The 20851-nt window shown below is 43.6% G+C and overlaps 1 protein-coding gene across 2 annotated transcripts in view; it reads right to left on the bottom strand.

Moving 5' to 3' along the window:
• Positions 1 to 12403: 12403 nt before the first annotated feature.
• LOC109909252 (solute carrier family 12 member 9) overlaps positions 12404 to 20851 on the bottom strand; it is a 47885-nt gene continuing 39437 nt past the window's right edge. For both annotated transcript variants that reach the window (XM_031795515.1, XM_020508314.2), the window contains exons 11-13: positions 19574 to 19748; positions 14356 to 14502; positions 12404 to 14218 (exon numbers count right to left, since the gene is read on the bottom strand). In XM_031795515.1, the coding sequence (XP_031651375.1) occupies positions 13275 to 14218; positions 14356 to 14502; positions 19574 to 19748 (1266 nt within the window). In that variant the 3' untranslated portion in view covers positions 12404 to 13274. The remainder of the gene's footprint in view (positions 14219 to 14355; positions 14503 to 19573; positions 19749 to 20851) is intronic.

The raw sequence follows: 20851 nt of genomic DNA, 5'->3' as shown, positions 1-20851 counted from the left end.
CATTGGAATGTGATGGATAAAAAAATATATATATATATATAATAATAATTATGTCCCACCCACTTCTAAAACCAAAGGTGCACCCCTGGAGATGACAGTAGAAGTGTTTGACAGTTCAAGCCATTGAAGGTACAGCCTCCATCATTACCACAAGAAAGCCAGCTCATGGGGCATCATGGCATGTTGGCTCTTTCAAAATACTGTACTGTACCATACTGGGGCTTTTCCATTCACTGCCTTATGTGTCATACTACTATATATAGCTCTACCATACATATAAATTTGTGTCCCTCTTAAACACTCACACACAGAAACACATCTCTCCTCCATTACTCATCCTGCCTAGTGTCAGTGTGACTAAGTCCCAGTGGTGGAAAAAGTACCCAATTGTCATACTTGAGTAAAGGTAAAGATACCTTAATAAAAAATGACTCAGGTAACAAGTACTTTTGGGTGATAGGGAACATTTATGGAGCAGAAAGTTATTATTTTCTTTAGGAATGTAGTGAAGTAAAAGTTGTCGAAAATATGAATAGTAAAGTACAGATACCCCAAAAACCTACCTAAGTAGTACTTTTAAGTATTTTTATTTAAGTACTTTACACCACTGCCAAGTCCCAAGTCCCAAGTCCCAAGTCCCAAGTCCCAAGTCCCAAGTCCCAAGTCCCTTCCCTCCTTCTGATGACTCAGACAATCTGAATCTCATGTCAAATGAACCCAATTAGACAATAAGCATTCTGATATAACTTATACCCTGAGAGAAGAGACAGGAGAGAGACATAGGAGAGATAGTAGAGAGAAAAGAGAAAGACGGAGAGAGAAGAGGGAGAGGAGAGAGAGATAGGAGAGAGAGAAAGGAGAGAGAGTTCTGATCAGATGAGAGTGGCCATGTAAAGTGATCAGAGGCAAATGTATAGTGTGTCCCTGTGGTGTGCCCACTTCTCAGGGGTCTAATGTACACTAGGGGCACTGCAACACCCCCACACATAGTCCATAATCACACACGGGGGACACATCCCCTGTCTCTTCTGGCTGCACTCTTTCCCCCTCTCCCTCATTCCTACTATCCCAGAGCAAAATGATTTATCATGTTAGGTTAGAAAACTGTCAGAGGATATTGAGGCTCTCTGATCATACAAACACATTACACACTTCCTCTGACCTTCTCAGGGCAAATAGAGAAATCTTACACCAAATACCATGTCTTCTACAGCATTTTCGAAGTGTGGCTCTTTACCTCAATGACAAATGTTCAGCTCCATTTTCTGACCAGATATTGGTTATGTTGGGTTATTTTTCAAATCTCTCCCTTACTCGTGATATGGAATCCATTTATTTTATTCTTGCCAGCTAGGGGACAGGGCAATTTGGCTGGCTGGAAATGTCTGTCTAGACTGGAGCCTCCCCAGCTCTCCATCCAAGTCTAGTTTATTTGAGAAACACAGCATAGTTGCCACAAGGCCTAAACCTGCAAGACACATGAACTAATTAACCTTGACACACCCAGAGCTTACCATAGACAGGGCCATAACCAGGGTTTAACCTTTGTGTTGTCTTAAGGGTCAAAAATGACCCGCCACTATGTTAAACAGCAGAGAAAAACCCCTAAATTCGTTTTTTTTCAACTTAAAATGTGATGACTTTTCCTAGAGTGACCCCAACATTAGAAAAAGTGAAACATCGCCTTTGTTCATATTTCCATGAAAGCTGTACACCACCAGAGTTAAAAATATATATATTTTTTTCATTTATTTATTTCACCTTTATTTAACCAGGTAGGCTAGTTGAGAAAAAGTTCTCATTTACAACTGCGACCTGGCCAAGATAAAGCATAGCAGTGTGAACAGACAACAACACAGAGTTACAGATGGAGTAAACAATAAACAAGTCAATAACACAGTAGAAAAAAAGTGTCACACCCTGGTCTAAGTATTTTGTGTTTTTCTTCATGTATTGGGTCAGGCCAGGGTGTGGCATGGAGTTTTTGTATTGTGGTGTGTTTTGTCTTGGGGTTTTGGTGTGTATGTATTTGGGATTGTAGCTAGTGGGGTTATCTAGCAAAGTCTATGGCTGTCTGGAGTGGTTCTCAATCAGAGGCAGGTGCTTATCGTTGTCTCTGATTGGGAACCATATTTAGGCAGCCATATTCTTTGAGTTTGTCGTGGGTGATTGTCCTTAGTGTCCTTGTTCCTGTCTCTATGTTAGTTTACACTAGTATAGGCTGTTTCGGTTTTCATTACGTTAAGTTTGTTGTTTTGTAGTGCATTTGTATTGATTCGAGTTTTGCGTTTTCATTAAACATGGATCGCAATCTACACGCTGCGTTTTGGTCCGACTCTCCTTCACCACACTTAGAAAACCGTTACAAAAAGAAGAAAAGAGTCTATATACATTGTGTGCAAAAGGCATGAGGAGGTAGGCGAATAATTACAATTTTGCAGATTAACACTGGAGTGATAAATGATCAGATGGTCATGTGCAGGTAGAGATACTGGTGTGCAAAAGAGCAGAAAAGTAAATAAATAAAAACAGTATGGGGATGAGGTAGGTAAATTGGGTGGGCTATTTACCGATGGACTATGTACAGCTGCAGCGATCGGTTAGCTGCTCAGATAGCAGATGTTTAAAGTTGGTGAGGGAGATAAGTCTCCAACTTCAGCCATTTTTGCAATTCGTTCCAGTCACAGGCAGCAGAGAACTGGAAGGAAAGGCGGCCAAATGAGGTGTTGGCTTTAGGGATGATCAGTGAGATACACCTGCTGGAGCACATGCAACAGTGGGGGGGGGCTTTACCTAGCATGGACTTGTAGATGACCTGGAGCCAGTGGGTCTGGCGACGAATATGTAGCGAGGGCCAGCCGACTAGAGAATACAGGTCGTGGTGGTGGTATAAGGTGCTTTAGTAACAAAACAGATGGCACTGTTATAAACTGCATCCAGTTTGCTGAGTAGAGTATTGGAAGCTATTGTAGAGTACAAAGATTGTCTTAGGGTCATTTTTGAACCGGCAGTTCTAAAATCATTTACACACCACACACACACACACACAAACACAATGAGAAATTGAGATTGTGTGCTACTGATTGAACTCAGACAAAACTAAAATGTTATTGTGCATGTGCTGCATCTCCCCTCCATGACCCCACACAATACTCTTCATAGACAAAATAAAAACAATTTCAGACAAAATAAAGAGTTCTTGAAAGCATTGTTTTCTAATGGGGAGTGCAGTCAGAGGCTATAAAGGTGCTGCAGATGACAGTCCCACCAGTTCTCTCTTTGCTGATGCCATGAGTGCACGTTTCAGTGCCCAACAGGGCGTAGGTCAGATTTTTTCAGATATCCAGGAGGAACCAGAGAACAATGATATCAAATCAAATCAAATTTTATTGGTCACATACACATGGTTAGCAGATTTTTTTTATTTTTTATTTTATTTTACCTTTATTTAACCAGGTAGGCAAGTTGAGAACAAGTTCTCATTTACAATTGCGACCTGGCCAAGATAAAGCAAAGCAGTTCGACAGATAAAACGACACAGAGTTACACATGGAGTAAAAACAAACATACAGTCAATAATGCAGTATAAACAAGTCTATATACAATGTGAGCAAATGAGGTGAGAAGGGAGGTAAAGGCAAAAAAGGCCATGATGGCAAAGTAAATACAATATAGCAAGTAAAATACTGGAATGGTAGTTTTGCAATGGAAGAATGTGCAAAGTAGAAATAAAAATAATGGGGTGCAAAGGAGCAAAATAAATAAATTAATTAAAATTAAATACAGTTGGGAAAGAGGTAGTTGTTTGGGCTAAATTATAGGTGGTCTATGTACAGGTGCAGTAATCTGTGAGCTGCTCTGACAGTTGGTGCTTAAAGCTAGTGAGGGAGATAAGTGTTTCCAGTTTCAGAGATTTTTGTAGTTCGTTCCAGTCATTGGCAGCAGAGAACTGGAAGGAGAGGCGGCCAAAGAAAGAATTGGTTTTGGGGGTGACTAGAGAGATATACCTGCTGGAGCGTGTGCTACAGGTGGGAGATGCTATGGTGACCAGCGAGCTGAGATAAGGGGGGACTTTACCTAGCAGGGTCTTGTAGATGACATGGAGCCAGTGGGTTTGGCGACGAGTATGAAGCGAGGGCCAGCCAACGAGAGCGTACAGGTCGCAATGGTGGGTAGTATATGGGGCTTTGGTGATAAAACGGATTGCACTGTGATAGACTGCATCCAATTTCTTGAGTAGGGTATTGGAGGCTATTTTGTAAATGACATCGCCAAAGTCGAGGATTGGTAGGATGGTCAGTTTTACAAGGGTATGTTTGGCAGCATGAGTGAAGGATGCTTTGTTGCGAAATAGGAAGCCAATTCTAGATTTAACTTTGGATTGGAGATGTTTGATATGGGTCTGGAAGGAGAGTTTACAGTCTAACCAGACACCTAAGTATTTGTAGTTGTCCACGTATTCTAAGTCAGAGCCGTCCAGAGTAGTGATGTTGGACAGGCGGGTAGGTGCAGGTAGCGATCGGTTGAAGAGCATGCATTTAGTTTTACTTGTATTTAAGAGCAATTGGAGGCCACGGAAGGAGAGTTGTATGGCATTGAAGCTTGCCTGGAGGGTTGTTAACACAGTGTCCAAAGAAGGGCCGGAAGTATACAGAATGGTGTCGTCTGCGTAGAGGTGGATCAGGGACTCACCAGCAGCAAGAGCGACCTCATTGATGTATACAGAGAAGAGAGTCGGTCCAAGAATTGAACCCTGTGGCACCCCCATAGAGACTGCCAGAGGTCCGGACAGCAGACCCTCCGATTTGACACACTGAACTCTATCAGAGAAGTAGTTGGTGAACCAGGCGAGGCAATCATTTGAGAAACCAAGAGTGTTGAGTCTGCCGATGAGGATATGGTGATTGACAGAGTCGAAAGCCTTGGCCAGATCAATGAATACGGCTGCACAGTAATGTTTCTTATCGATGGCGGTTAAGATATCGTTTAGGACCTTGAGCGTGGCTGAGGTGCACCCATGACCAGCTCTGAAACCAGATTGCATAGCAGAGAAGGTATGGTGAGATTCGAAATGGTCGGTAATCTGTTTGTTGACTTGGCTTTCGAAGACCTTAGAAAGGCACGGTAGGATAGATATAGGTCTGTAGCAGTTTGGGTCAAGAGTGTCCCCCCCTTTGAAGAGGGGGATGACTGCAGCTGCTTTCCAATCTTTGGGAATCTCAGACGACACGAAAGAGAGGTTGAACAGGCTAGTAATAGGGGTGGCAACAATTTCGGCAGATAATTTTAGAAAGAAAGGGTCCAGATTGTCTAGCCCGGCTGATTTGTAGGGGTCCAGATTTTGCAGCTCTTTCAGAACATCAGCTGAATGGATTTGGGAGAAGGAGAAATGGGGAAGGCTTGGGCGAGTTGCTGTTGGGGGTGCAGTGCTGTTGTCCGGGGTAGGAGTAGCCAGGTGGAAAGCATGGCCAGCCGTAGAAAAATGCTTATTGAAATTCTCAATTATGGTGGATTTATCAGTGGTGACAGTGTTTCCTATCTTCAGTGCAGTGGGCAGCTGGGAGGAGGTGTTCTTATTCTCCATGGACTTTACAGTGTCCCAGAACTTTTTTGAGTTAGTGTTGCAGGAAGCAAATTTCTGCTTGAAAAAGCTAGCCTTGGCTTTTCTAACTGCCTGTGTATAATGGTTTCTAGCTTCCCTGAACAGCTGCATATCACGGGGGCTGTTCGATGCTAATGCAGAACGCCATAGGATGTTTTTGTGTTGGTTAAGGGCAGTCAGGTCTGGGGAGAACCAAGGGCTATATCTGTTCCTGGTTCTAAATTTCTTGAATGGGGCATGTTTATTTAAGATGGTTAGGAAGGCATTTAAAAAAAATATCCAGGCATCCTCTACTGACGGGATGAGATCAATATCCTTCCAGGATACCCCGGCCAGGTCGATTAGAAAGGCCTGCTCGCAGAAGTGTTTCAGGGAGCGTTTTACAGTGATGAGTGGAGGTCGTTTGACCGCTGACCCATTAAGGATGCAGGCAATGAGGCAGTGATCGCTGAGATCTTGGTTGAAGACAGCAGAGGTGTATTTAGAGGGGAAGTTGGTTAGGATGATATCTATGAGGGTGCCCGTGTTTAAGGCTTTGGGGAGGTACCTGGTAGGTTCATTGATAATTTGTGTGAGATTGAGGGCATCAAGTTTAGATTGTAGGATGGCTGGGGTGTTAAGCATGTTCCAGTTTAGGTCGCCTAGCAGCACGAACTCTGAAGATAGATGGGGGGCAATCAGTTCACATATGGTGTCCAGAGCACAGCTGGGGGCAGAGGGTGGTCTATAGCAGGCGGCAACGGTGAGAGACTTGTTTTTAGAGAGGTGGATTTTTAAAAGTAGAAGTTCAAATTGTTTGGGTACAGACCTGGATAGTAGGACAGAACTCTGCAGGCTATCTTTGCAGTAGATTGCAACACCGCCCCCTTTGGCAGTTCTATCTTGTCTGAAAATGTTGTAGTTTGGAATTAAAATGTCTGAATTTTTGGTGGTCTTCCTAAGCCAGGATTCAGACACAGCTAGAACATCCGGGTTGGCAGAGTGTGCTAAAGCAGTGAATAGAACAAACTTAGGGAGGAGGCTTCTAATGTTAACATGCATGAAACCAAGGCTATTACGGTTACAGAAGTCCTCAAAAGAGAGCGCCTGGGGAATAGGAGTGGAGCTAGGCACTGCAGGGCCTGGATTCACCTCTACATCGCCAGAGGAACATAGGAGGAGTAGAATAAGGGTACGGCTAAAAGCTATGAGAATTGGTCGTCTAGAACGTCTGGAACATAGAGTAAAAGGAGGTTTCTGGGGGCGATAAAATAGCATCAAGGTATAATGTACAGACAAATGTATGGTAGGATGTGAATACAGTGGAGGTAAACCTAGGTATTGAGTGATGAAGAGAGAGATATTGTCTCTAGAAACATCGTTGAAACCAGGAGATGTCATTGCATGTGTGGGTGGTGGAACTAATAGGTTGGATAAGGTATAGTGAGCAGGACTAGAGGCTCTACAGTGAAATAAGCCAATAAACACTAACCAGAACAGCAATGGACAAGACATATTGACATTAAGGAGAGGCATGCTTAGTCGAGTGATCAAAAGGGTCCGGTGAGTGGAGAGGTTGGTTGGTGATTTAGACAGCTAGCCAGGGCATCGGCAGCAAGCTAGCATAGGATGGAGGTCTGCTGTTAGCCACCTCCTGCGCTCCGTCAGTAGATCAGTGGGGTTCCGTGTGGTAGAGGGGATTAATCCAAATCACACAACAACAACAAAAATAAAAACAATAGATATAGTTATAGAGGCCCAAGAAGAAAACATAATAATAATAATAATAAAAAATAAAAAAATTGTCCGATTGTCTATTCAGATAGCAGCCGGTAAGACAGCTAACGGTTAGCAGGCCGCAGATGGGCGTTCGGGTAACGTCGCGACGGAGGAGCCAGCCGAATAACTCCTTCGGGTAGATAACGTCGGCAGTCCAGTTGTGAAGGCCGGGTGGGGCTCCGCGAGGGCAGTAAAACGGGTCCGGATAGGTGACTGCAGCCCAGGTGTGATTGATGGAACTCAGGAGTGATTGACGGAGCTTGCTAGCTCCGGAACAATTGATGTTTGCTCCGGAATCGACGAAGGCCGATAGTCACACGGATAGCAGCTAGCTAGCTGTGAGATCCGGGCATGAATGTCCAGAGAGCAGTCGAAATCCAGGGACATGGAGAGAAAAATTGGTCCGGTATGCTCCGCTCCGAGCCGCGCTGCGCCGTACAGAACTGGCGATAGACTTTCGAGCCAAAGGATAGCCGATGACCACAAACCGTGGTTAGCTGAACACCAACGACTTGCCAGTAAAGGAGCCAACTAGCTTCTGAACTAGCTTCTGGATTAGCTACTGGCTAGTTTCAGGCCAGCCTCCTGGAGTTTCTGGCTAGCTTCTTGGAGGATTACAGATCTGAGGTAAATAATACTTTTTTATAAATATACATTGGTGAGGCGGGTTGCAGGAGAGTGTTTTGAAGATGAGTTGATGGAAAATAAAAATAAAATGTATGTGAAAAAGTTGTAAATATATATATATACAGGACACGACAAGACGAGGACAAAAGACGTCTGAACTGCTATGCCACCTTGGAAAGAGATGTTAATGCAAGTGTAGCGAAATGCTTGTGCTTCTAGTTCCGACAATGAAGTAATATCTAACTGTCACGCCCTGGTCTTAGTATTTTGTGTTTTCTTTCTTTATTTGGTCAGGCCAGGGTGTGACATGGGTTTATTTTGCGTTGTGTTTATGTATGGGGGTTTTTCGTAGGTTTTGGGATTGTGGCTTAGTGGGGTTTTCTAGCATAGTCTATGGTTGCCTGAGGCGGTTCTCAATCAGAGGCAGGTGATTCTCGTTGTCTCTGATTGGGAACCATATTTAGGCAGCCATATTCTTTGAGTGTTTCGTGGGTGATTGTTCCTGTCTCTGTGTTAGTTTGCACCAGTTTAGGCTGTTTCGGTTTTCACGTACGTTTATTGTTTTTGTATTGATCGTGTTTATTCGTCTATTAAACATGTATCAAATTAACCACGCTGCATTTTGGTCCGACTCTCTTTCGACAGAAGAAAACCGTAACACTAACAAGTAATCTAAGAATTTCACAACAACTACCTTATACACACAAGTGTAAAGGAATGAATAAGAATATGTACATATAAATATATGGGTGAGCGATGGCCCGAACGGCATAGGCAAGATGAAGTAGATGGTATAGAGTACAGTATATACATATGAGATTAGTAATGTAGGGTATGTAAACATTATAAAAAGTGGCATTGTTTAAAGTGACTAGTGATACATGTATTACATCCAATTTTGTATTGTTAAAGTGGCTAGAGATTTGAGTCAGTATGTTGGCAGCAGCCACTCAATGTTAGTGATGGCTGTTTAACAGTCTGATGGCCTTGAGATAGAAGCTGTTTTTCAGTCTCTCGGTCCCAACTTTGATGCACCTGTACTGACCTCGCCTTCTGGATGATAGCGGGGTGAACAGGCAGTGGCTCGGGTGGTTGTTGTCCTTGATGATCTTTATGGCCTTCCTGTGACATCGGGTGGTGTATGTGTCCTGGAGGGCAGGTAGTTTGCCCCCGGTGATGCGTTGTGCAGACCTCACTACCCTCTGGAGAGCCTTACTCTCTGGAGAGGAGGAGGTCTCTGAAGAAGAAGATGGGGAAGGAGACAACACAGAGCACGATGCATCATCTTCAGATGAAGAAGAAATCCCCTAAGCTGAGAGACATTTTTGTCAAAGCACAGCAAAATCACCAGGGCAGGATGGCAGCACATATGTCATAAGGATGACCCAAGGGCCCACAAGACATGCAGTTGCTCATGCCCAGAACATCGCCTCAACATTCTACATGTTCATCACACCAGCCGTCGAAAAAATCATCCTGGAGATGACAAATATGGAGGTTTCCGTAAATATGGAGACAACTGGAAAAGGATGGATGAGATTGACCTGCGTGCCTACATAGGGCTGCTAATCTTAGCAGGTGTGTATAGGTCCCGAGGTAAGGCTACATGTAGTCTCTGGGATGCATAGTGGAAGGGAGATTTTTCCGTGCCACGATGCCATTGAAAGTCTTTCACACTTTCTCAAGAATGCTACGATTTGATAACCGTGAGTCAAGACCTGCAAGACGTGTGAGAGAGAAACTGGCGGCCATAAGAGAGGTCTGGGAGAAGTGGGTGGAGCATCTGCAATATCTCTGCAACCCTGGGCCTGAAGTAACAGTGGATGAGCAACTGGTTCCATTCAGAGGTACATTTTTATTTTCATATCTGTTAATGTAAGTGATTTTCACTGTTCATTTTATTATGAATTGTTGTAATATCATTGATTTATGTGATTGTTTTCTGTGACACTGATACTAATTACTGATAGTAATCTCTATTGTCAAAAGGTCTCTGTCCTTTCCAGCAGTATATGCCCAGCAAGCCAGCAAAGTATGGCATCAAGACATGGGTGGCCTGTGACGCACAATCCAGCTACGCTTGGAAGATGCAAGTCTACACAGGGAAGCCGACCAGTGGAGAACCAGGGGATGCTGGTTGGGCTTGATGTGACAGATGGACCACCACTCTAGTTTCTTACCTCCCAAAAAGGAACAAGAATGTGGTCCTCCTGAGCACACTGCACAAAAAGGCTGAGATCAGTGATCGTGAGGACAGGAAGCCAGCCATTATCCTGGACTACAACCACAAAGAAGGAGGCATGGACAACCTAGACAAGGTCATTGGAATTTACAGCTGCAGGGGGATGACTGCTCGCTGGCCCCTGGTCATCTTCCAAAACATCATTGATGTGTCCTCATACAATGCCTTCGTGATATGGAACAAGATGAACCCTACCTGGATGCCTGACAAGCAGAACAAGAGGGTGTTCCTGGAGCAGCTGGGAAAGGCACTTGTAACCCCACACATTCAAAGAAGGGAGCACCTCCCCCGCACTGCAGCCTTTGCAGCGCTTGTGAAAGCTGTTCAGGGGGCTGAATCTTGTACTGATCCACTTGAGGCTGCAGCTGGGGCAGGCAAGAGGAGATGCCAATTCTGACCACAAAGGAGGACTGTAAGACAAATACTATGTGCTGCACATGTGAGAAATACATCTGCAAAGTCTATGCACACACACTTGCATACTGTCCTACTTAGAGTTGATTGATTTATGTTCTTCATATTTTAGTTTTTATCTTATTTTGTTGTTTATACACCTTGTGGGTGGGGGCAAAGGTTCAATAAATGGGAGAAGACTAGTATTTTGTAATTGAATTCCTCATTGTACAGAATATAGGAATATATCACTGTTGCCCAAAGTTCAAGACTGTTATTGTTTCCCTTCAATAAAATGCATTCAAAACTACTTTCTGCACATTTCTGCTACTTTCTTAGGTTATACAAATGCCACCTCTTGCTAAAAAAAGTATGTTTACACCTATGAAGTACCTATAGCAATAATAACAATAATATTCAATTCAGCTGCTTTATTTTAGTGGTTTAGTGAAGGCGTGTCATTTTTTACCCTTGGGACAAGGGGAGTATACAGAATGTTAAGACTACACAAGGGTTAAGTTAAAATGATTCAGACTGACACGTAGCATCAGCGACTGAGCAGTCAGTTGTATCGCTGCATTGCATAAAATCAATCAACTCTTTATATCTATCTTCTCAATTGCATAGCGTTCATAGACTCGTATCTCCCTCACTAACTTTAAGCACCAGCTGTCAGAGCAGCTCACAGATCACTGCACCTGTACATAGCCCAGCTGTAAACAGCCCATCCAACTACCTCATCTCCATACTGTTATTTATTTTTTTGGTCCTTTGCATACCAGTATTTCTACTTGCACATCTATCGCTCCAGTGTTTAAATTGCTAAATTGTAATTATTTCACCACTATGGCCTATTTATTGCCTTTCCTCCCTTATCTTACCTTATTTGCACACACTCTACATAGATTTTTCCCCCCCATTATGTTATTGACTGTATGTTTGTTTATTCCATGTGTAACTCTGTCACACTGCTTTGCTTTATCTTGGCCAGGTGGCAGTTGTAAATGAGAACTTGTTCTCAACTAGCCTACGTGGTTAAATTAATAATATATATATAAGCATTACTAATCTAGCACCACACAAACGGATATCGATGGAGCACACAGATCATATTTACATTTATTATTAGAATATTACTTACGATTCTGTATTATCAGTGATGTAGTGATAAAAAAAGTTTGGTAATGGTTAAACTTAAGAGCGTAAAGCACCAAACAAAAACGTATGACATTTTTTACACCTCGTTTGCGATTGTGAGGCTGGTTGGATGAACTGCCAAGTAATTTAAAAAAACATGGTTTTAAAATGAACATGAATTTATCTGGCAGCAGCCCTACTGGACTTTCCCACAGTCAGCATGCCAATTGCACTCCCTGAAAACTTCAGACATCTGTAGCATTGTGTTGATTGACAAAACTGCACATTTTAGAGAGGCCTTTAATTATCCCCAGCACAAGGTGCACCTGTGTAATGATCATGCTGTTTAATCAACTTCTTGATATGCCACAGGTGTCAGGTGGATGTATTATCTAGGCAAAGGAGAAACGCTCACTAACAGACATACATTTATTTAGTTTATGATCATACATTTTTTTGTTGTGCGAATGTAACATTGATGGGATATTTTATTTCAGCTCATGAAACCAACACTTTACATGTTGCACTTATATTTTTGTTTAGTATACTTAAACCTGAACATTGACACAATCAACATTTCAACTAGGTTTAGATACATTGCTGGCATAATGACAGTGAAATGAAAAAAAGACAATACACAGAACTTATACAAAACAGCTTCTTTATTCAATTACAACATACACACTTTAAAATATGATTTGCATGGTGCTTTTAGAATGTCATTTTTTCTTTAATTTAAAATAGTGTCGATGTACCAGTATGTGTTCACCCAAAAAAGTAATTGAGCTGCGTAGGACCTGTCATATACCAGCATTCTTTGCATAGGAGTGTAGTGTCCAATTGAAGGGCTTCATAGAGATTAAATAGATCTATATAGAATAGATATCCTTTCAGTAAACATCCATGGGATTCCATGTAGACTAGAGTAGGACTAGAGTAGGTCCAGGAAACAACTGGTCCTAAAGCTGACATGAGTGTGCAATGTATAGTCTACACTCAGGCACACAAGGGCACTTTGGCATTCTGATCAGTTCAGTCAGTCATAACGATACAAAGGAAAATATTTCTAAAAGGGAAAACAGATCAAGAACACCCAAATACATTTCTTTAATTATTTTTTATTGTTGTTTCTATAAATAGATAGTCCCATTAAACAGATTGATAGATTTTCATATTTGAACTGAAAATGTTTAAAAGGTCACATGTTTCTTATCTTGTAGATAAACTACAAAAGTGCTTACAGAAAAGAAAATAATTAGCTGAGCTCCAATGACTTGGCAGAGTGTCAGACTTCAGTCCCCTTGAAGGAGTAAAATCAATATATTATTTATGATGGACTTTTTGGCCATTGCAACCCTTCCATATTCATAAGGAGAATGGGGCTGTATTTTAGTACAGCTTTGAGGAAGGTAAGTGGATCCTTGACCTTTGTCTAAGTACCACTTCCACCTGCAGCAATTTGGTAAGGGGTTGAAATAAGGGTTTAATCAGGGGTTAGCTGGTGAAAGTTTAGGGTTAGAGGTCAGTGGTGAGGACAGGTGTAACCCCGTGTATGAGCAGGGTAGGACCCAGATCCTTGGTGAGCAATTCCAGCTGGCGCAGGTAGGCCGTGTAGCGGCGCGTGTCAGCCGGGGGGCGGGGTAAATACAGGAAACGCACAGCCGGAGGGGGGTGGGCCTGCTCCAGGATCAACCTATTAACTGCCGACAGATACTCATCCGACAGCCTTGTGGCGTTGCTAGGGAAGCTGTTCACATAGTCGTCGTCTCCTTCCTCCTCCTCAAACAACCCCTTCTTTCCCAGCCCCTCCTCCTCTCTCCGTGATTGGCGGGAGGGCCTCCGCTTGCCCGCCTCACCCTGCCTCTGCCAATGTAGCGCCACCTGCTGGTCCCAGGGCACCGTGTACACGTTGGCTTTGATCCTCAGCTCCTTTAGCAGCTGACCCAGCTTCCCTTCAGAGCCCCGCAGGCTCCGCCCTTCCTCCACACACAGAAAGAGGCGGAGTCTAGCATGGCGCCAGGCGCGGACCATGTTGAGGACGCAGGCCAGCTGGAGCAGGAAGAGGGAGCAGGTGTCTACGTAGCTGGAGCTGTCTGGTCTCAGCAGGTTGACGGGCCACACGTCCACGTACAGAGCACCCTTCCCTGGGGACGAGGAGATGGTCGAGGCCCGGTCGAACTGGTGGAAGTAGCGGGCTAGCGCTACATTCTTCATCATCTTCATGGCGTCTGCGATCACCGCCACGTATTCTTGGGGTCCCATGACTTTTCCGTTTTCTCCATTGCCCTCCTCCTTGCCATCAATGGACGCGCGAAGGGCAGGAAAGTGGTAGGGCGGGCGTTCGTCCTCGGGGTCCTGAGTGGGGACGGTGGCATCTGCGAGGGCGGGGTCAGTGAGTTTGTCTTTGGGGGTGCAGTCATCATAGAAACCCAGGACCAAGGTGTTGGGCCTCATCCCACCTAGAGAGACAAAGGGATAGAAAGAGGGAGAGACGAGTCAATGGGTATGATAGTAAAAGAGGTGTATGAGTGACAGTTGGGCCAGTTACAGCTAATAGAGAACATGGTATCAGAGAGTAGTGAATATAATCATTGACCTAGGCCAGAGATGAAGAGTAGATGTTGGACTCCGTGCCGTACTGAGTCAGCCAAGGTGAGGTTGACAAATGCCTTGATGTTGAGGTGGTCCACCAGAGACAACCATGAGTCATAACGACACTGAAGAGGGTCGGACGGTAATGTGTCTGAGAGAGAGGGGGGGAGACAAAGAGAGAGAAACAAAACATCAATATCTATGCAAACATTTTGGCCAGGGGCCATTATCTGCCAAGTGCTCTTAGAGAATAAGAGATGACCTGATGTATAGTGACCTGATTTGGCAGTGTGCCACAGAAGAACATAAGCTCCAGACAGAAGAGACACACGAGAGAGAAGCCCCACCCTCTTCAACATATATATCAACGAATTGGCGAGGGAACTAGTCTGCAGCACATGGCCTCACCCTTCTAGAATCTTAAGTCAAACGTCTACTATTTGCTGATGATCAGATGTTTCTGTCACCAACCAAGGAGGGCCTACAGCAGCACCTACAATCTTCTGCACAGATTTAGCCAGACCTGCGCCCTGACATTAAATCTGAGTAAGACAAAAATAATGGTGTTCCAAAAAAAGGTCAAGTGTCCAGGACCACAAATACAAATTCCATCTGGACACCGTTGCCCTAGAGCACACAAAAACCATACATACCTCAACATCAGTGCCACAGGTAACTTCCACAAAGCTGTAAACGAGCCGAGAGACAAGGGCATTCTATGCCATCAAAAGGAACATAAATTCGACATACCAATTAGAATCTACCAAAAAAAATACCTGAATCAGTTTTCTTTATGGTTGTGAGGTCTGGGGTCCACTCACCAACCAATAATTCACAAAACGGGACAAACACCAAATTGAGACTCTGCATGCAGAATTCTGCAAAAATATCCTCCGTGTACAACGTAAAACACCAAATAATGCATGCAGAGCAGAATTAGACAGATACCCACTAATTATCAAAATCTAGAAAAGACACGTTCAATTCTACAACCACCTAAAAGGAAGCGATTCCCAAACCTTCCATTACAAAGCCGTCACCTACAGAGAGATGAACCTGGAGAAGAGACCCCGAAGCAAGCTGGTCCTGGGGCTCTGTTCACAAACACAGACAGACCCCACAGAGCCCTAGGACAGCACAGCAACACAATTAGACCCAACCAAATCATGAGAAAACAAAAAGAGAATTACTTGACACATTGGAAAGAATTTATATTAAAAAAATGCAAACTAGAATGCAATTTGGCCCTAAACAGAGAGTACGCAGTGGCAGAATACCTGACCACTGTGACTGACCCAAACTTAAGGAAAGCTTTGACTATATACAGACTCTATATTTGACTATATACAGTGAGCATAGCCTTGCTATTGAGAAAAGCCACAGTAGGCAGACCTAGCTCTCAAGAGAAGACAGGCTATGTGCACACTGCCCACAAAATGAGGTGGAAACTGAGCTGCACTTCCTAACCTCCTGCCAAATGTATGACCATATGAAAGACACATATTTCCCTCTGATTAATGAGATCCACAAAGAATTCAAAAACAAACCCAATTTTTATAAACTTCCATATCTACATGACATTTGAAATGTCTACTCTTTTGGAACTTTGTGAGTGTAATGTGAGTGTAAAAATGTATACTTTTTTATTGTTTATTATCTACAGTTGAGGTTGGAAGTTTACTTACACTTAGGTTGGAGTCATTAAAACTATTTTTTCAAATTTCTTGTTAACAAACTATAGTTATAGCAAGTCGGTTAGGACATCTACTTTGTGCATGACAAACCATTTATCCAACAATTGGTTTACAGACAGATTATTTCACTTATAATTCAGTGTATCACAATTCCAGTGGGTCAGAAGTTTACATACAATAAGTTGACTGTGCCTTTAAACAGCTTGGAAAATTTCATGGCTTTAGAAGCTTCTGATAGGCTAATTGACATAATTTGAGTCAATTGGAGGTGTACCAATTGGATGTATTTCAAGGCCTACCTTCAAACTCAGTGCCTCTTTACTTGACATCATGGGAAAATCTAAATAAATCAGCTAAGAACTCAGAAAAAAATTGTAGACCTCCACAAGGCTGGGTCATCCTTGGGAGCAATTTCCAAATGCCTGAAGGTACCACATTCATCTGTACAAACAATAGTACGCAAGTATAAACACCATGGGACCACGCAGCTGTCATAACACTCAGCAAGGAGACCCGTTCAGTCTCCTAGAAATGAAAGTACTTTGGTGCGAAAAGGGAAAATCAATCCCAGAACAGCAGCAAAGGACCTTGTGAAGATGCTGGAGGAAACGCAAAAGTATCTATATCCACAGTAAAACGAGTCTTATATCGACATAACCTGAGAGGCCGTGCAGCAAGGAAGAAGCCACTGCTCCAAAACCACCATTAAAAAGCCAGACTATGGTTTGCAACAGCACATGAGGACAAAGATCGTACTTTTTGGAGAAATGTCCTCTGGTCTGATGAAGCAAACATATAACTGTTTGGCCATAATGACCATTGTTGTGTTTGGAGGAAAAAGGGGGAGGCTTGCAAGCCAAAGAACACCATCTCAACCGTGAAGCACGGGGCTGGCAGCATCATATTGTGGGGGTGCTTTGCTGCAGTAGGGACTGGTGCACCTCACAAAATAGATGGCATCATGAGTTAGGAAAATTATGTGGATATATTGAAGCAACATCTCAGGACATCAGTCAGGAAGTTAAAGCTTGTTTGCAAATGGATCTTCCAAATGGACAATGACCCCAAGCATACTTCCAAAGTTGTGGCAAAATGGCTTAAGGACAAATATTGGAGTGGCCATCACAAAGCCCTGGCCTCAATCCTATAGAAATTTTGTGGGCAGAACTGAAAAAGCATGTGCGAGCAAGGAGGCCTACAAACCTGACTCAGTTACACCAGTTCTGTCCGGAGGAATGGGCCAAAATTCACCCAACTTATTGTGGGAAGCTTGTGGAAGGCTACCCTAAACATTTGACCCAAGTTAAAACATTTCAAGGCAATGCTACCAAATACTAATTGAGTGTATGTAAACTTCTGACCCATTGGGAATGTGATGAAAGAAATAAAAGCTAATCACTCTATACTATTATTGTGACATTCACATTCTTAAAATAAAGTGGTGATCCTAACTGACCTAAAACAGGGGATTTTTACTATGATTAAATGTCAGGAATTGTGAAAAACTGAGTTTAAATGTATTTGGCTAAGGTGTACGTAAACTTCCGACTTCAACTGTATCACTTGCTTTGGCAATGTTAACATACGTTTACCATGCCAATAAAGCCCTTGAATTGAATTGAGAGACACAGAGGCTGGGCTTGTCAATACTGGAGGAGCTCGATCACCACTGAAAGCCTTGTCAAGATAAAAAAAAAAAAGGTGACACTATACCAGAGAACAGTCTGATCACAGGACACCATATAGCACCACACACCTACACAGGACAACATATAGCACCACACACCTACACTACAGAGAACAGTCTGATCACAGGACACCATATAGCACCACACACCTACACTACAGAGAACAGTCTGATCACAGGACACCATATAGCACCACACACCTACACTACAGAACAGCCTGAACACCAGAGACCATATAGCACTACACACATACACTACAGACAACAGCCTGATCACCAGAGAACAGCCTGATCACAGGACACCATATAGCACTACACACCTACACTACAGAACAGCCTGATCACCAGAGACCATATAGCACTACACACCTACACTACAGAGAACAGTCTGATCACCACAGGACACCATATAGCACCACACACCTACACTACAGAGAACAGTCTGCTCACCAGAGACCATATAGCACTACACACCTACACTACAGAGAACAGTCTGATCACCACAGGACACCATATAGCACCACACACCTACACTACAGAGAACAGTCTGATCACCAGAGACCATATAGCACTACACACCTACACTACAGACAACAGCCTGATCACCAGAGACCATATAGCACTACACACCTACACTACAGACAACAGCCTGATCACCAGAGACCATATAGCACTACACACCTACACTACAGAGAACAGTCTGATCACAGGACACCATATAGCATCACACACCTACACTACAGAGAACAGCCTGATCACCGGACACCATATAGCACTACACACTAAGTGGCCAGTTTATTAGGTACACCCATCCAGTACCAGTTCTGACCCCGCCCCCTCTATGCATCCAGAACAGTCTGATTTTTGGGGGGCATGGAAACGTTGCTCAATTGGTATCAAGGGACCTGACTGAGGGACATGACCTGTGCCAGGAAAACATTCCCCACACACCACCAGCCTGTACTGTTGACAGCAGACAGGATGGGGCCATGGACTCATGCTACTTACGTCAAATCCTGACTCTGACATCAGCATGATGCAACAGGAACCGGGATTCGTTGGACCAGGTAATGTTTTCCACTCCTCAGTTGTCCTGTGTTGGGGATGGCGTGCCCACTGGAGGCGCTCCTTCTTGTTTTTAGCTGATAGGAGTGGAGCCCGTTGTGACAAGGACCGACAAGTTATGAATTCCGAGATACAGTTCAGCAGTGGTTCCCAAACTGTGCGGGCGCGACGGGTCAGTGCAGGATGTTCTCCAATGCTGGAAGGGGGTCCTGAATGAAAAAGTTTGGGTACCCCTGGCGCACACCACCGTTGTACTGCGTCGTTATTTTCCTGTTTGTGGCCCGTCTGTTACCTGTTATTCTTGCCATTCTCCTTCGACCTCATCAGGGAGCTGTTTTGGCCCACAGGACTGCCGTCTGACTAGATGTTTTTGTTTGTTGCACCATTCTCTGTAAACCCTAGACACGGATGTTGGTGAAAAGCCCAGGAGGCCGGACGTTTCTGAGATACTGAACAAGCGCCTGGCAGCGACTCACTGTCTGTAGGAGCAAACTATTTTCGTGAACGAGGTGGTGTATCTAATAAACTTCACACTGGTAAGCAGCCTGGCTTACCACACATATAACTTTAGTTACTGTACTAGCCAAGTCAGAGACATACTTCTTCAAACATTGGTTTGACATCAACTCAGTCCAACAATTCCCCTAGACATTCACCAAGAAGCCTGAACTGAAAGATGAGTGGGAGGTATTCAGCCACTCTTGGGGAATAATGGAAGTGAAATGGGAAAGGATTCTTTATTCTGGAAAAGACAACATCTCCGTATGCCCTCTTACCCAGGTCTCCTAGCTGTACATGTCCCAGGACATAGAGACCACTCTTCTTGATGTCGTTGATGAAGGTGATGAGACCTACACTGCTACGGGGGTTAGATACCATCAGCAACACCTGGGGTCTCCAGAACTTCACATGGTCCTTACGCACGTCCAACATCAACAGGTACTTACGCACCTGGAGGGAGAGAAAGAGAGACAGGTTACAACAGAGCTATATACTGTATTCTCTATAGCAGTGGTTCCCAACCGTTTTGGGTTAAATGTACCACCAACTGAATTTTGCTCTGCCAGAAGGAGTACCCCCTCATTTTGGTCTCATGAGCCTTCTCAATTACCCCATGGATAGGCCAAGTACTCCCAGGGGTCCTAGTACCCACTACTCTATACTGCACACATAATAGTTATCAGGACTGGATGACTGGAATGCTAAGTGGTAACAACACACAGACGCAGAATCTTAATTTCACCTATAGTCACAGCAAAATACTTTTAGTCCGGTAGTTAGGCTATTAGCCGTAGGCTACATGAAAGGTGCAATACTGTTAAGATAACCATGTGTTAGTGTGGGCTTTCAGTGAATTTATTTAAATCACAAAGCTCCTCTGCATTTCCTTCGGCACAGTAAAATTCTCAGCAACAAAAGACTGATCAAATGAAGATCCTACATGTGTACAGTACATTGGTTGCCAAGGCATGTTGCTGTACTGTAGTGGCCAGATGATTTGGCAAACTCCCCAGTTGTTCATTGTTATACCATACATGTTCATGTCATATACATTATGTATGGTACAACAACAAACCACAGAGGAGTTGGCTAAATCACAGATCTGGTTACTACAGGCAACTAGAAAAATGGTATATATCGCTAAAGTTTGACACTGAATAAAACCATTCCTTCACTCTCCTCTGACACACGTTCTTGTGCATCCCCCACACCAAGCTCCCTGTCTGCAGTGTCTGTGTGGTCTAGTCAGGATTCCGCCAATGCAGAAACAAATTGGATCCACAATCAGAATCCCATTAAGACATGAGCCTGTAGCAGAGACTGCAGACTAGCGAGTGTGTAGGAGGGGTGTGTGTGGTGGTCATGAAGAGATAGTTGTCATTAAGGAAAGGGAGTACCGCCGACCTCCCGCCATATTCTCATTACATAAAATCACAGAGCTGTAATTATATCTATCTACTAATGTTGAAACATTCCAAGTCTGGAACATAAACCTGCCTCTCCTATATTCATTCCTGTTACCTAGCCAACCATAGAGATAATTAGCAAATACT

Source organism: Oncorhynchus kisutch, linkage group LG18 (assembly GCF_002021735.2).
Source record: "Oncorhynchus kisutch isolate 150728-3 linkage group LG18, Okis_V2, whole genome shotgun sequence".
Classification (NCBI taxonomy): Eukaryota; Metazoa; Chordata; class Actinopteri; order Salmoniformes; family Salmonidae; genus Oncorhynchus; species Oncorhynchus kisutch.
Note: the sequence above shows the minus strand (reverse complement) of the source record. Positions and strands in the feature narration are given on the sequence as shown.